A 12,727-nucleotide genomic window follows, 5' to 3' on the forward strand; every position below is an offset into this window, starting at 1 on the left:
CTTTCATTGTGTATTAATTTCAAATAATAATTGCTATGTATATGTAAGGTTGTTGGGAATTCATGGAAATTAAAACATTTTCTGCAACTAATACAGTTTTACAAGTACAACACGTAAGCATAATGATAGGGCAAGTTGAGCCCTATGGGGATAAAATCTTATACAACTACAGCCCTTTATTTTTGTCCTTTTCCATCCCTTCACTAGGGCCTTACCAGCAACTAGGGCGGCAGACAATCTGCCTGTCCATTCTGTCTCTTCTGAGAATCACATTCTAACTACATAATTGATGTTTACTTTAACATAACATGGTGATAATTTCTCTTACATTCAAAAACTGTCGATACAATGTTTGTGCAGTGTGGATGAATGTGGATGTGTGTGTGTGCATGTGTGTGGTGTGTCTGTCTGTCATAATAGATACATGAATCATAACATCCTAACCAAACTAAATATAGTTTATCTTTATTATCCCACAAGTGGCCAGTAAAAAATGACATAAAACACATTAAAACGTTAAGAACAACAACAACAACAACAACAACAACCACAACAGCAACAGCAACAGCAACAACAAAACAACACCAACACAGTATAAACATCTTCCATGAGTACAAGAGCAGGTACACGTTGTTGTTACACATCCATTTTGGCCACATCTAGTCTGATAGTGGCTGAGACATTAAAAAGACTAAAAACAAGGGTTTAAAAAGACTATTTGAGGCTCCCGGCTGTATGAACAGTAAAGACCAGAGCAATGTTGTCCATTAATGCAAGGAAAAGGTAGAGACAAGCAACATGCTTCATTAGCGAAATGTTCCACTTTACCCTGGGCAAACCCCCACAGTTAGCCCCTCGTCCACCATTTGGTCAGGAAGGGGAGGAAGTGTGTGTGTGTGTGTGTGTGTGTGTGTGTGTGTGTGTGTGTGTGTGTGTGTGCGCGCACACACGGGAACAAATGTGTGCACGCATGTAGGAGAACAATAACAAGACAGAGGAAACAGGACAACAGAGAAAAGCTGAGTGATAAAAATTGGTCTGGAAAGAGTCAAAGAAGAAAGAGGGGGTAATGGAGATGGGGTGAGGATTGAAGGCTGTGGGCTGGAGGAGGGACGGGTAAAAGACAGAAAGAAACGGGAAGGGGAGGGAATCAGAGGGAAGGAGGGAGGCAACAACACAGACATCTGGAAAGGATTGAGGGGGAAAGCAAGAGAGAGAGACAGAGAGAGAGAGTTCTGTTAACAGAAGGGGAAAAAAGAGAGGATAAGCAAACCCAGATGGAAAGCTAAATACAGAAAGTCATTACATTTATCTAGCAAGTTAAAAATCGAGGAACTTATTTACGAGAGAGAGAGAGAGAGGGGTGAGAAAAACGAAGAGTCTAAAAGCGGAGGACAATACAAAGAAGAAGAGAGGAAAGGGAAGAGGCCAGCTGGTAGATGTCAGTTTCCAACCCAAAATAATATTTTAAGAGGAAAACGAAGTAAAGAACTTAAACCGGGGTCAACACAGTCAAGAAGAGGACCGTGAAAAAGATTTTTGATTAACCTGTGAAACCCAGCTTCCAGGTAAAGTCCATTTGAACAGCAGATGTTTGCACAAATTATGCAGATACTCAATATTGTGTATGAAGGCTTTGATTGAAGGCGACTGTCCAGGTTCCTTCATTAATACTCTGACTCAACATTAGCAAGCTACTCATACCAGCCCAACTTCCATTAAGTCCCATGTTCCAAATTCAGTGTTGTTAAGTTTTCAATGGTTGCTTATTTCATCACTAGTAATTCATCACTAACATATTTTGTTTTCATTTATTCGCGTGAAAATATGTACTGTATGTATAGTTTCTTCACCTTCCCCGTGCAAAACATGTTCCACTTGTAGTTCTGTTCCCTCTGGCATAGAGTGAGGGACACAAAATGTCTTAAATTTAAAAAGCACAAAAATTTCAAAACTAGAAAGGGTAAAAATGTATTTATTTAATTTATTTGTTAGTCAAATGTCCTGTGCTAGTCAATACATTGAAGAATAGATAATAATGTTTTCAAAAGTAGTATCAGTATGAGCAGTTGTAAAAGTAGTAGTAGTAATATCAGCAGTAGTAGGACTAAAAGTATATGGACTAAAAGTAACACTAATAGTAGAAGTAGCAATGGTAGTAATAGTAGCTTTTTAGTTTAGTTCATTTGACAAAGACAAGAAGCAGGATTAGCCTACTGTATAGCTTGTTCATCAAGGATAACAATAAAGTTATGCATTTGGCTAGGCAATAAACAACAACAATCAGTACCACAGTATCTACAAATTAAACAAATACAATAAAAAAATACAATAAAAACGTAATACAGTTGTAAAAGCAGCAACAGTAATAGTAATAGTGTAGCAGTAGTAGTAGTAGCATTAGTAGTTGTAGTAGTGTACTAGCCTCAACTGAGACTAAGAATCAATCTTAGTCTCAGTTGAGGCTAGTACACCAACTACTACAACTACTAATGCTACTACTCGTGGGGGCTAAAACCACTGGGAGCTCCCTTTATAGCGACCCTACTTCTCCATACATGTAACAATTAAACATATACAGTACTTGCTTTAAAGCCACGGTTGTTGTCCATCACACCGCAGTGGTTGTGTTCTTAAGCATTCCGCAGTTTTGAATACAGCTGGGTTTTTGTCATGTCCGAGCCTGTCATTTCTCTCAAAAAAAGCCTTCGGCTGTGTAATTGTGGGGTTCAACTGCTCCACAGCGCCATCTATCGGTTCGGAGGGTGTAGCGCATCGGTCACATAGCAATGGATTAGCCATTGCTATGGTTCTCCGAACCGATAGATGGCGCTGTGGAGCAGTTGAATTATACAGCCGAAGGCTGTTTTTGAGAGAAATGACAGGCTCCGACATGACAAAAACCCCGCTGCGGTGTGACGGACAACAACCGTGGCTTTAAGGCAAGTACTGTATATGTTTAATTGTTACATGTATGGAGAAGTAGGGTCGCTATAAAGGGAGCTCCCAGTGGTTTTAGCCCCTGTGCGACTAAGATTGAGAATCAATCTTAGTCTCAGTTGAGGCTATAGGTGTACAAGCATTTATAGTAGTAGCGGTATTAGTTTAAGTAGCAGTAGTAGGAGTAATAGCAGTAGTAGTAACTGTGATAATAGCCCCCCACGCAGTGTTGTGTCAGTCCCGGGTCCCTGCATTAAAAACCTAGCATGTAGATGGAACAGAAAATTTCAGGCGTACCGGGCAAGGTTTACAAATTGAATTTTGCCAAACTGACAAGCTTTCTGGATTCCTTGAACCCTTATCTGTTAAGTGGGTGGATCATATTGTGTGAAAGTATTTGCAATAATGTATAAAATCTCACCTTTGTGTGGCTTGTCCTAGTTGTTTTCAAATGGATATCTTAAAAATGGCTGCCACTTTTCTTCTTCTCTTCCCTGTGCAGCGAGCTGGAAAACGTCCTTTGCTGCACCCTCTGGCTGCTGGAAAAAACACCCGTTGCATCCTGTTTCATCAGAGCTAATCTGTTGTTTAGGGGCCAGAGGGGGCAGCAACAAGCACGTTTTCCAGCTCGCCGCACAGGCAAGAGGCGTAGAAGAAAAGTGGCAGCCATTTTTAAGATATCCATGGGATATCTTAGATATCCAAGGGACCCGGGACTGACACCCCATGCAGTGTTGTGTCAGTCCCAACAGGACTACTGTGATAGTAGTAGTAGAAGCAAGTAATAGCAGAAGTTGTGGTGGTAGCAGCAGGTGTATTAGCAACAGCAGTAGCAGTAGTAGTAGGATCTATAACACTTTTAGTAGTATTTGTAGTTAGTAGGACATATCCAGGTGATATACAGTGGTTGCTAGGGTGTTACTAGGTGGTTGCTAGGCTGTAATAGGCGGTTGCTAGGGTATTTCTAGGTGGTTGCTAGGATGCATTAAGCGGTAACTAGGGTGTTTCTAGTGGTTGCTAGGGTGTTACTAGGTGGTTCCTAGGTGATTACTTATCCCACAGGTGGTCACTAAGTTGTTGCAATCACAGGACAGCCCATAATAACAGTGGACAGTACATAACAACCATTGCACAGCCCATAATCAGTACACAGCCCACAGCAATCAGAGACCACTCCATAATAACCAATACCTAGACCATAGCAGTCACAGGACAGCCCATACTAACCAGTACCCAGCACACAAAGACCATGATAACGTGAAGCAGTTTTCAGCTCCAGAACCAGCTCATAATAACTAGTACTAAGTTTGAGAACACAGAAAGAGAGTGAGAAAGAAAGTGAGAGTTGAGTTGAGTGTGTGTGGTGTATGTTTCTGTATACATGTGTGTATCTTCTGTGTGGGGGGGTTGACACGTGTGTGTGTGTGTGTGTGTGTGTGTGTTGAGCAGCAGTAATACTTGTAGTAGTAGCAGTCGTATTTTTTAAAGACTTATTTTAGGCATTTATATGCTTTATTGATAGAGACAGGAAGGTATGGGAGAGAGAGGGGAGAACATGCAGCAAATGACCACGGGCCGGATTTGAACCCAGGTTGCTGTGGGAAGGACTGAGCCTTATGGTACACACTCTACTCGGTGAGCCACCGGGGTGCCCGCAGCAGCTGTAACAGTAGTAGTAGTAGCAGAAGTACTACTTATGAAAAAAGAGTAAGAGTTAAAAGAAGTGTGAAAGCAAGAGTGAAAGACTAAAAGAGTGAAAGACTAACGAAAATGAAAGAATGGTTAAGAGTGAAAGAAAGTAAAAGAATTAGAATGAAAGCAAGTGAAAGAGTGAAAGACTAACAAAGTGAAAGCCAGTGCAAGTCTTTAGAAACAGCTAGAGCGGTGTAGAATGACTGCTCAAACTAAAGAAGCTGCAGCAGCCAATCAGAACAGCAAAATAAAGAGCTAATTTGTCTATTGAAAGCGGATTGGATCACCCACTCTAACAGAGCAGAACATTCCACCAGCAGTGTGTATTACAAAATAATTTGACATAAAAGTTGAAATATCTCAAAAAGTATAAATAGTATCAAAGTTTTGAATAGAAGCACGCTATTCCCAAATATGCTGAACATTTTAAAGTTTGGCGTCATTAGCCGGCTACTCATCTCTCTGGCCACTCCTCAAAGCTAAGTTTGCATTTACAAAGATGTAGCCTAGTTGAAATAAAGACAAAACAACAAAAAGTAGGCAACGATACCGTAGTAGAGAGACGACTGGATAGGCAGCTGGCTACATTTGTCTGTGCCTATTGGCAACCATGGGACCTAGGATGCAAGTAATGTCACACCTACAAACTTGATCAGAAGGAAATCAATGTCTCAATTATGAAATTAGGCCAAGTGATTCACTCTTCAGTTTTAAAACGCTATATGTTAAGTTTCATTATCCCACTCCTGATGCAAATTTTGAATGAACTGAGAAGGCGCTCAGCTCACACTAAATGCGCACAGCTGGCACTGTGTTTAAACAAACTAGACATGTCAGTTATTACTTCTGATATTATTTTACCTCAGACACACGGCTAGCCTCTGCTCTGGGTCAGTCGGCTCTCTGATATTGTTCCTCATGATGCCAGCTGTTCCAACAGTGAAAATAGTAAGCAACAGTAGCAGTAGAAGTAGTAGTAGTAGCAGTCGTTGTATCAGAAGTAGTTCTGAACAATAATAAAATAGTGAAAGAGTTAAAAAAAAGAGTGAAAGCAAGATAGGTCAACGAGTTACACAGGTCAATCAGGTGATTAGTTAGACAGGTTAGTCAGTTAGACAGGTGATTAGTTACACAGTTGTTTAGTTAGACAGTCTGTTAGACAAGTAGTTAGACAGTCAGATAGACAGGTTAGTCAGATAGACAGGTGGTCAGTTAGAGGGGTGATTAGTTAGACAGGTAGTTAGATAGCTCACTCAGACAGGTGGTCAGTTAGGTGATCAGTTAGACAGGTAGGTAGACGTAGGCCATAGGAATAACATAATTACTTTTAAGGCATTGGTGGGTCGAACGCAAGGAGAAACTGGTCTAGGTGTGGAGAGAATGAGTTTATCTCTCTCTTTATCTCTCTCTCTGCATGTTGTGTATGTGTGTGTGTGTGTGTGTAGATGGTGGAGGGGGGGGATGTTGTAGCTTCATTCATACTCAAACATCATAGTCCATTATCAGTGTTTTGAGCATGTGTAATCCTTCACATGCACTGAAAACCTGTGTGATACAAGCAAGGAACTACCACCAAATCTCTGAAAAATCCTTCTGTGTGACGCTGCATGATTCTCAGTCTTAACAGAATGTTAAAATGTGAGCACCTCTAGGACTAAAAACGTATGACTTGAGACTGTTGTTAAATGTGGGAGTGTGTCAGACTAAATGTCTTCTAATGTATGGTAGGCATTAGTCATTCCCCACTATGGTTTGGTGCAGGATTTTGGTTGGTGCTGGGAAGAGGGTAAATGAGTTGTGCCTTGAGCTATGCTGTGAGTCACACTTTTGCCCTGCCATTGGATTGTTCATGGTAAATGGCTCAGGCCCCACCAGCAGTATAATTAGGTCTTCCAAGCGGGAGGGAGCTTCCTTCCTGTCAGCAGCTGGACTTCCTGTATGGGGTCAGTAGGCAATGTGAGGACCACTCAGTCAGAGGCTGACTTTATACTGCAAATATGCTCATGTACACACACACATACACCCAAACTCTCACCACAGGAAACAGAAACACACCATAAAAGCCATAAAAGATACCATCCCCAATCAATTACTTTTACCACACTACACCACATGCAACCACAAACACACTAGATACTTGACAACTTCCACCACACAGTACATCCCATAGTACCTGTGCCATGGCAAATATTTCAAGAATGAATTAAGTCATCGTTCAAACATGATAATTAGACCTCTCATTCTTTTCCATTTTCCTCTCTTTCTCTCACAGGATGTCAGCATCTCGAAAGTGTCTGTGCTGTGTCAAGTATCTGATGTTTGTCTTTAACCTCATCTTCTGGGTTAGTATTTGTACACCTTAGAACTAAGTGGTATTTGCTCATAATACTATCATGTACTAAGAAAAATACACCATGTTTGAGTTTTCTCTTTGGCTTCTTCAAAACCTTAACAAATCTAGTCTAAGTCAAGAACTGTACTTAAGAACAGTTTTTCAGAGGTACTCGTACTCTTTCATTTTAGGGAACTTTCTATTTCTACTGTACTGCATTTAAAGCCAGATATTCTTTTTTTTTTACAAATTGGCTGGTCCATGTATACATGTGCCACACTGTCCATAAATGTACAAATTCACTGGTACATGTGTGCATACCACAACGTCGGGTAATGTACAAATTGACCGGTTTGTGTGTACATTGACCGCTTTTTAAACCGTAACATATATTATAGCAGCCTTGGATTCGACTTGCTTGGAACCTGATCCTTTGCTGTTTTACTGGTTTCACTGGACCACAAACTAAAAATCAAGCCCATAGGTTAGTTGATAACCTATTACACAAATATGTAACCCTTATTTTTCACCCAACTTCAGGCAGCACTTCTGCCAAATCTCCTTTGTCCAACTCCAGTCCTTTTTGCAATAATGGAAAGATCCACTCCACAAGAAGAAAAACTATTCCTGCCTCCAAATTCTCCATCCTTTTCAAATTGTGGACATGCATGCAAAGTGAAAAGTTTGAATACTATGCTCCCTGCATACTAGTGTTCTAGTGTAGGAATGATGCAGAGAGTTGTGATACAGGTTTGAGATTAAAGTACAATACTGTGTTTTTCCTAAAAAGCTTGGAGGTTGTGGCTTGTTTGGCGTTGGGGTCTGGCTGTCCTTCACGCAGGCAGAGTTTTCCTCTCTGCCACTGTCCTTCCCCTCCCTCTCAGCCGCCAATCTGCTGTTAGTTGCCGGCGGTATCACCATGGTGACCGGCTTCCTGGGCTGTCTTGGCGCCCTGAAGGAGCAGCGCTGCCTACTGATCACGGTGAGAAGTCCAGGGAACGGGCCCAATACAGGAACATAAATGGTGGCTCATACAGACAGACACAGACAGAGAACTGCAGATAATTTTGTTGTTAATGGAATAAAATATGTCAAGGATGATAATGTAGGTTCTTACAGTTTGAATGTTATATAAAAATACTTTTACAAACTATTTACACATACTTTATTCACCAACTTTCTTCCATGTCCTTCTGCAGTTCTTTGTGATCCTTTTGCTCTTGGTCCTGACAGAAGTGACTCTAGTGGTGGTCATACACATCTTCCACGAGAAGGTGAGCCGACCATCTACACCCCCACCATGCCCTACAGCTGTAAGGAAACTAAGCACTTTTGCTTATGTCCAGTATTCTGAACAGTGTTGAGGTACAGTACAGTACTACAGTAGTGTAGTACAGTACTACAGTGCTTGAGTATTTAAAGCCAAATATTAATTTTACATCTGCAGTTACTAGTTACCTATCAGAGTAAGGATTCCCTTACAAATGTATGACTGACAAATTTGGCTTATAGAGTTCATTCTTGATACATCCATTGGTTATGAGTAAACAAAGTAAGCCATTACAGCAATCAGGAGCGTACCACAAATTTCTGGGCCCTGTGCAAATGCAGTCTCTGTGGGCCCCTTCCCATCTTTTGAAAATCTTTGAAAATAATTATGTCAGCTATAAATAAGAAAGGATGTAGGCTTACCCCTCTACAAGCATGGAACATATAGATCTGTTATTAAAATCAATTCTAAAACTCACAGGCAACCAATGAAATGAGGCGAGGATGGGCAAGATATGTTCTCATCTCCTGGAATTAGTCGAGAGACTAGCAGCAGCATTTTTAATTAATTGGAGGCGGGGAGATTGTCTTCTGGCTCAGTCCTGAATACAGAGAATTACAATAGTCCAAACAAGATGAAATAAAAGCATGGAGGAAGTTGGAGGAAGCATGATTGTCACTTGGCTATCAAAAGAAGGTTGGAAAGGTTGGAATCAAAGATACATTTTTAAGATAACTGGTAGAGAAGGGGCGGGGGGGGGGGGGGGGGTAGAAGGCTCTCGAAGGATATCTATACAGTAATGTGTAGAGATCCAGAACTGTATATACATACAGTGTTGCTAAGTAGGACCAAGATCCCCTGTGCATTTGTTGTATCCGGTGAAGTGATTCTTGAGGGGATTACATATCCATGTATGTAATATAAGGGTTTTTTGTATTCATTGTGTTGACATACTGAGATTGAAAGAATTCATTCAGCAAATTATGTCCAGCATTTTTTTTTATCACCTGTTCGTTTGAACTGTACATTCTGCATAATTCAATCTTGTGTTGTGAGTCAGAATGTTAATAAACTCAGCTCAGTCAGTATGTTATATTACTCATTCACACATAAAAAAATTTGAATTTCCTTGTCTCTTTTCTGCATTCTCTTCTTCTTAGCTGGACTCCAAAGCACAAGGTGAGTTAAAGGAAGGGATGAAGACTTACACAAGTGAGGATGGACTGAGGAAATCCTGGGACAATGTCCAGAAAATGGTGAGGAGTGTTTGGTCCCATGATCAAACTACACATGCCTTCTTGTCTTGTGTTTATACATGCATACATCCCGGTCTGTATGTGTTAAAAACAAACTCACTCTCTGTCCCAGTTCAAGTGCTGCGGAGTAACTGACAAAACAGATTGGTTTGATGTGCTGAATGGAACACTGCCCTCATCCTGCTGCTCTGTTGGGACAAATCAATGTGTTGACGGATGGAGTGAGGTTAGTCTGCTTCTCACATATAAGGGGGGGGGGGGGGGGGGGGGGTTCGGGAGGGCAAAGAGTCTAGAGGATCAAAGTTCAGCTAGTTATGCACAAGATGTTTCCAAGCTGCCCGGTTCTCTCCAACTGAATCCAGATTTGTTCCAGATGTGCGAGTGTGTGTGAATGCCTTCACATGTTATAAGAATGCTAGGAATGGCCCATACTATGACAATGCAATTTATTTTTACGGCTATGTACTTTCAATTTTCAACACCATTTCTCATACTTTCTTTACTCGTGCTCTTATTCCTTTCTTTCCAACACTTTCCCTACCACAATTGCTCTGTCTCCGTCTGTCCTCTGCAGCCATGTTACCAGAAGGCCAGGCAGTGGCTCTTAGACAACATCCCTCAGTCCTGGTATTTGGAGTCTGTATTGGCATCGTGCAGGTAGTTGACTAACATTTGTCATTTATTTATATCTGTGCCAAATAAAGTTTTGTTCTGCTTACTACTATGAGGAGTACTCTCATATTTCTAGTTTAATGTACATACTGGAAAATTATTTTTCTTTCAACCACTTCAGGCAGTGCACTTTGATGCTGTCAAAGGATTGGATTTTCATTGGTCTTTGAAATTTTAGGGACATGGCTAATTTTGCAGAATGTCAAAACTTAATGTCAATTTCAATGTCATTTCTACTATTGACAACTATTAATTTCATGGCATAATTATAATTTCTTTTACCTGTGCCTTTTCTTCCCTGGTCAGATCCTGGCCCTGGCTTTCTCGCTGCTGATGTACTGCCAAATTTTGGGGTGCTGAAAAGTACTTGGACTGATTTCGTTCACAAGCTCCTGGATGGGAATGCTTATTATGGATTGCTCTGGGATCTGAAAATACCACCAACTTGATCCAAATTTTCAAAAACATTCAATCCATGTGTCTAAAATGCCCTAAAGCGTTGGATTAAAAAAACTCCCCTAAATATGCTCTCTGAGAGAACCAGGATTTATCCTTGTGGTCAGCATTGACTGCTCAGAAAAATCATGGCAGAGTGGAAATTTAAATAAATCTAGAGGAGAGCAAGAGGGAAATAAGGTAAACTGCACTAAAACCAATGACTGCTTCCAAAAGTGGCTAGTTTTTTTCCTTGCTGCATGAAATTTGTAAAGATCTTTTTAGATATTTGAATAGATCTAACAGATGGTTAAGAGAAAAATAACTTAAACTGCACCACATTCAAATGTTTGCGTACTGGCAAAGTGACCCAAGGCTTTGGCCCTTGTTACATGATGCTCCCAACAAGAACACATTTATTTACACACAAATGGCTTTTCCTGACTGTTGTCCCAATCATTTTTCTTTCCATTGCCTCTTCTAGCACATTCCCATGAATTGTAGTTGAGTAATTGTCTAGCACACTACAAAGCAACTCTGCTTCAACAATGTGCAGTCTGTCAGTTTTAGGTTAGGGGCTAGCAAAAAGCTTGATTTGGAAGTTTGTTCATCTACGGTCATTTTGTCCAAATATATATTATAATAGCATTTAGATCATCTTTTGAAGTGAACATGAACATTAAATTATTTGGATTATCTGTAGTGCAAATCCCAAGACATTCTCCAAACCCAGCGAACAAGTAAATATTAACCTAATGTACTTTTAGCTAACCTTTTCCTGTAAATCTAAATGTGGGTTTTTGATGGACTCAACAAATAAACATGTATTAGTATGCATGTGGTGTGACAGATGACATAAATGAATGCACATAATGTAAAACATTACACTCTAAATGTATGAATCTGTGGTTATGAATGTGTTGGTGGTTGACTTCATTCAAATAAAAAGGTAGCACATTGTTCTCTAAGTGGTGGTAACCATGCCTCCAGAGCTAACAGGGTTTTAAGTTTTCATTTGGGAAATTATTTGATATTAAAACGTATTTTTGGTTAGACACTGTAACCTTTAAAATATAGGATACATGAAATTTGATTTGTGGAAATAGACCAGATTACTCCTTTAAATTAGAGAAACATCGCTCAAATTTACATCTAGAACTGTAAATTGTTGTTTTTGGCCTGTGTGTTAGCAGGGTAAGACTAGTATGAAAATAGTCTTTCAGTCCTGAAGTGAGCAAAAAGCACAGACCACACAAAGATCTTTCTTATAAATACTTTCATAGAAAACAATGTTTAAAAAAAATCTCAAAAACATATACATCATTTGCAGACAATAAATACAGAATTAAAGTCAAACTTTGTTCTTGTATCCTAGTGTTAAAAACCCTTAGTGGATGTCTCTTTTGTTGCATTCTCATTATCCACTCTATGACTAAACGAACAGTTAAGTTAATGCACTTCTTTGCACTGAGACAAGTTCATGTAAATATGTAAAACAATGAAAAGACAAGTACACAGCTCACCATATCTCTCAACTTCTTTGGAACCATCAATGTGCGTAGAGCAGTGTATATGCACAAACTTGAATCAGAAGTGTACAACTCACTACAACAGTCAGTAAAGGTGGCTTTGTAAAAAAAACAACTTTTAAATACATGGTAAAAAGTGCATGTGTGGATACTCAAGTCATGAGTATACAGCTCACCACCAAGTGAAAATGGCTTTGTAACAAACCATTTTCATGAGTCAACATTCCACATCCTTAAAGGGGATTTAGGTTGAGGATTTTAAGGAGGCTATCTGATTAATCATGCAAGGACAGTTATTCTAGTACAACTTCACACTGTTTTACAGTTTTTTGAGATACTGGAAGCAGAGGTCGCTATTTCTTATCACTGTTAGTGTAAGTCAAGGTAAAAACCATTTCTCTGAAAGACCACCAGGATTATATTCCAGTTTTCTTGAGTGTTTCATAACTTAATGTTCTATAGAGAAAGGATTGAATATAGGGGTGTAATGATCAACCAATTTGAATCAACCTGCAGGGCTCAGTGTCTGCATCTATTCAAACAGTTTGTATCAGGCAGAAGTTGAGAGGGAATCACAGCTAAATAACACCAAACCCAAATC

At 39.9% G+C, this 12,727-nt stretch overlaps 1 protein-coding gene across 1 annotated transcript; it reads left to right on the top strand.

The window, feature by feature from the left end:
* Positions 1-1,168: 1,168 nt before the first annotated feature.
* tspan4b (tetraspanin 4b) lies at positions 1,169-11,727 on the top strand. Its single transcript, XM_071518994.1, has 8 exons — positions 1,169-1,568; positions 6,905-6,974; positions 7,755-7,946; positions 8,164-8,238; positions 9,395-9,490; positions 9,603-9,716; positions 10,065-10,147; positions 10,469-11,727. Exons 2-8 carry the CDS (start codon positions 6,906-6,908, stop codon positions 10,494-10,496), a joined length of 657 nt encoding a protein of 218 aa, XP_071375095.1. The 5' UTR covers positions 1,169-1,568; position 6,905; the 3' UTR covers positions 10,497-11,727.
* Positions 11,728-12,727: the final 1,000 nt, after the last annotated feature.

Source organism: Centroberyx affinis, unplaced genomic scaffold, assembly GCF_046629955.1.
Source record: "Centroberyx affinis isolate AG114_WGS23_722 - 3 ecotype Tasmania unplaced genomic scaffold, CSIRO-AGI_Caff_v1 ptg000647l_1, whole genome shotgun sequence".
Classification (NCBI taxonomy): domain Eukaryota; kingdom Metazoa; phylum Chordata; class Actinopteri; order Beryciformes; family Berycidae; genus Centroberyx; species Centroberyx affinis.

What these genes read in the sequence shown, in the direction of transcription:
- tspan4b (XM_071518994.1), top strand. Translation starts at nt 6,906, where the DNA reads ATGTCAGCATCTCGAAAGTGTCTGTGCTGTGTCAAGTATCTGATGTTT. An exon ending in TACACATCTTCCACGAGAAG is followed by an intron (nt 8,239 to 9,394) that starts GTGAGCCGACCA and finishes TCTTCTTCTTAG; the next exon opens with CTGGACTCCAAAGCACAAGG. An exon ending in GGGACAATGTCCAGAAAATG is followed by an intron (nt 9,491 to 9,602) that starts GTGAGGAGTGTT and finishes TCTCTGTCCCAG; the next exon opens with TTCAAGTGCTGCGGAGTAAC.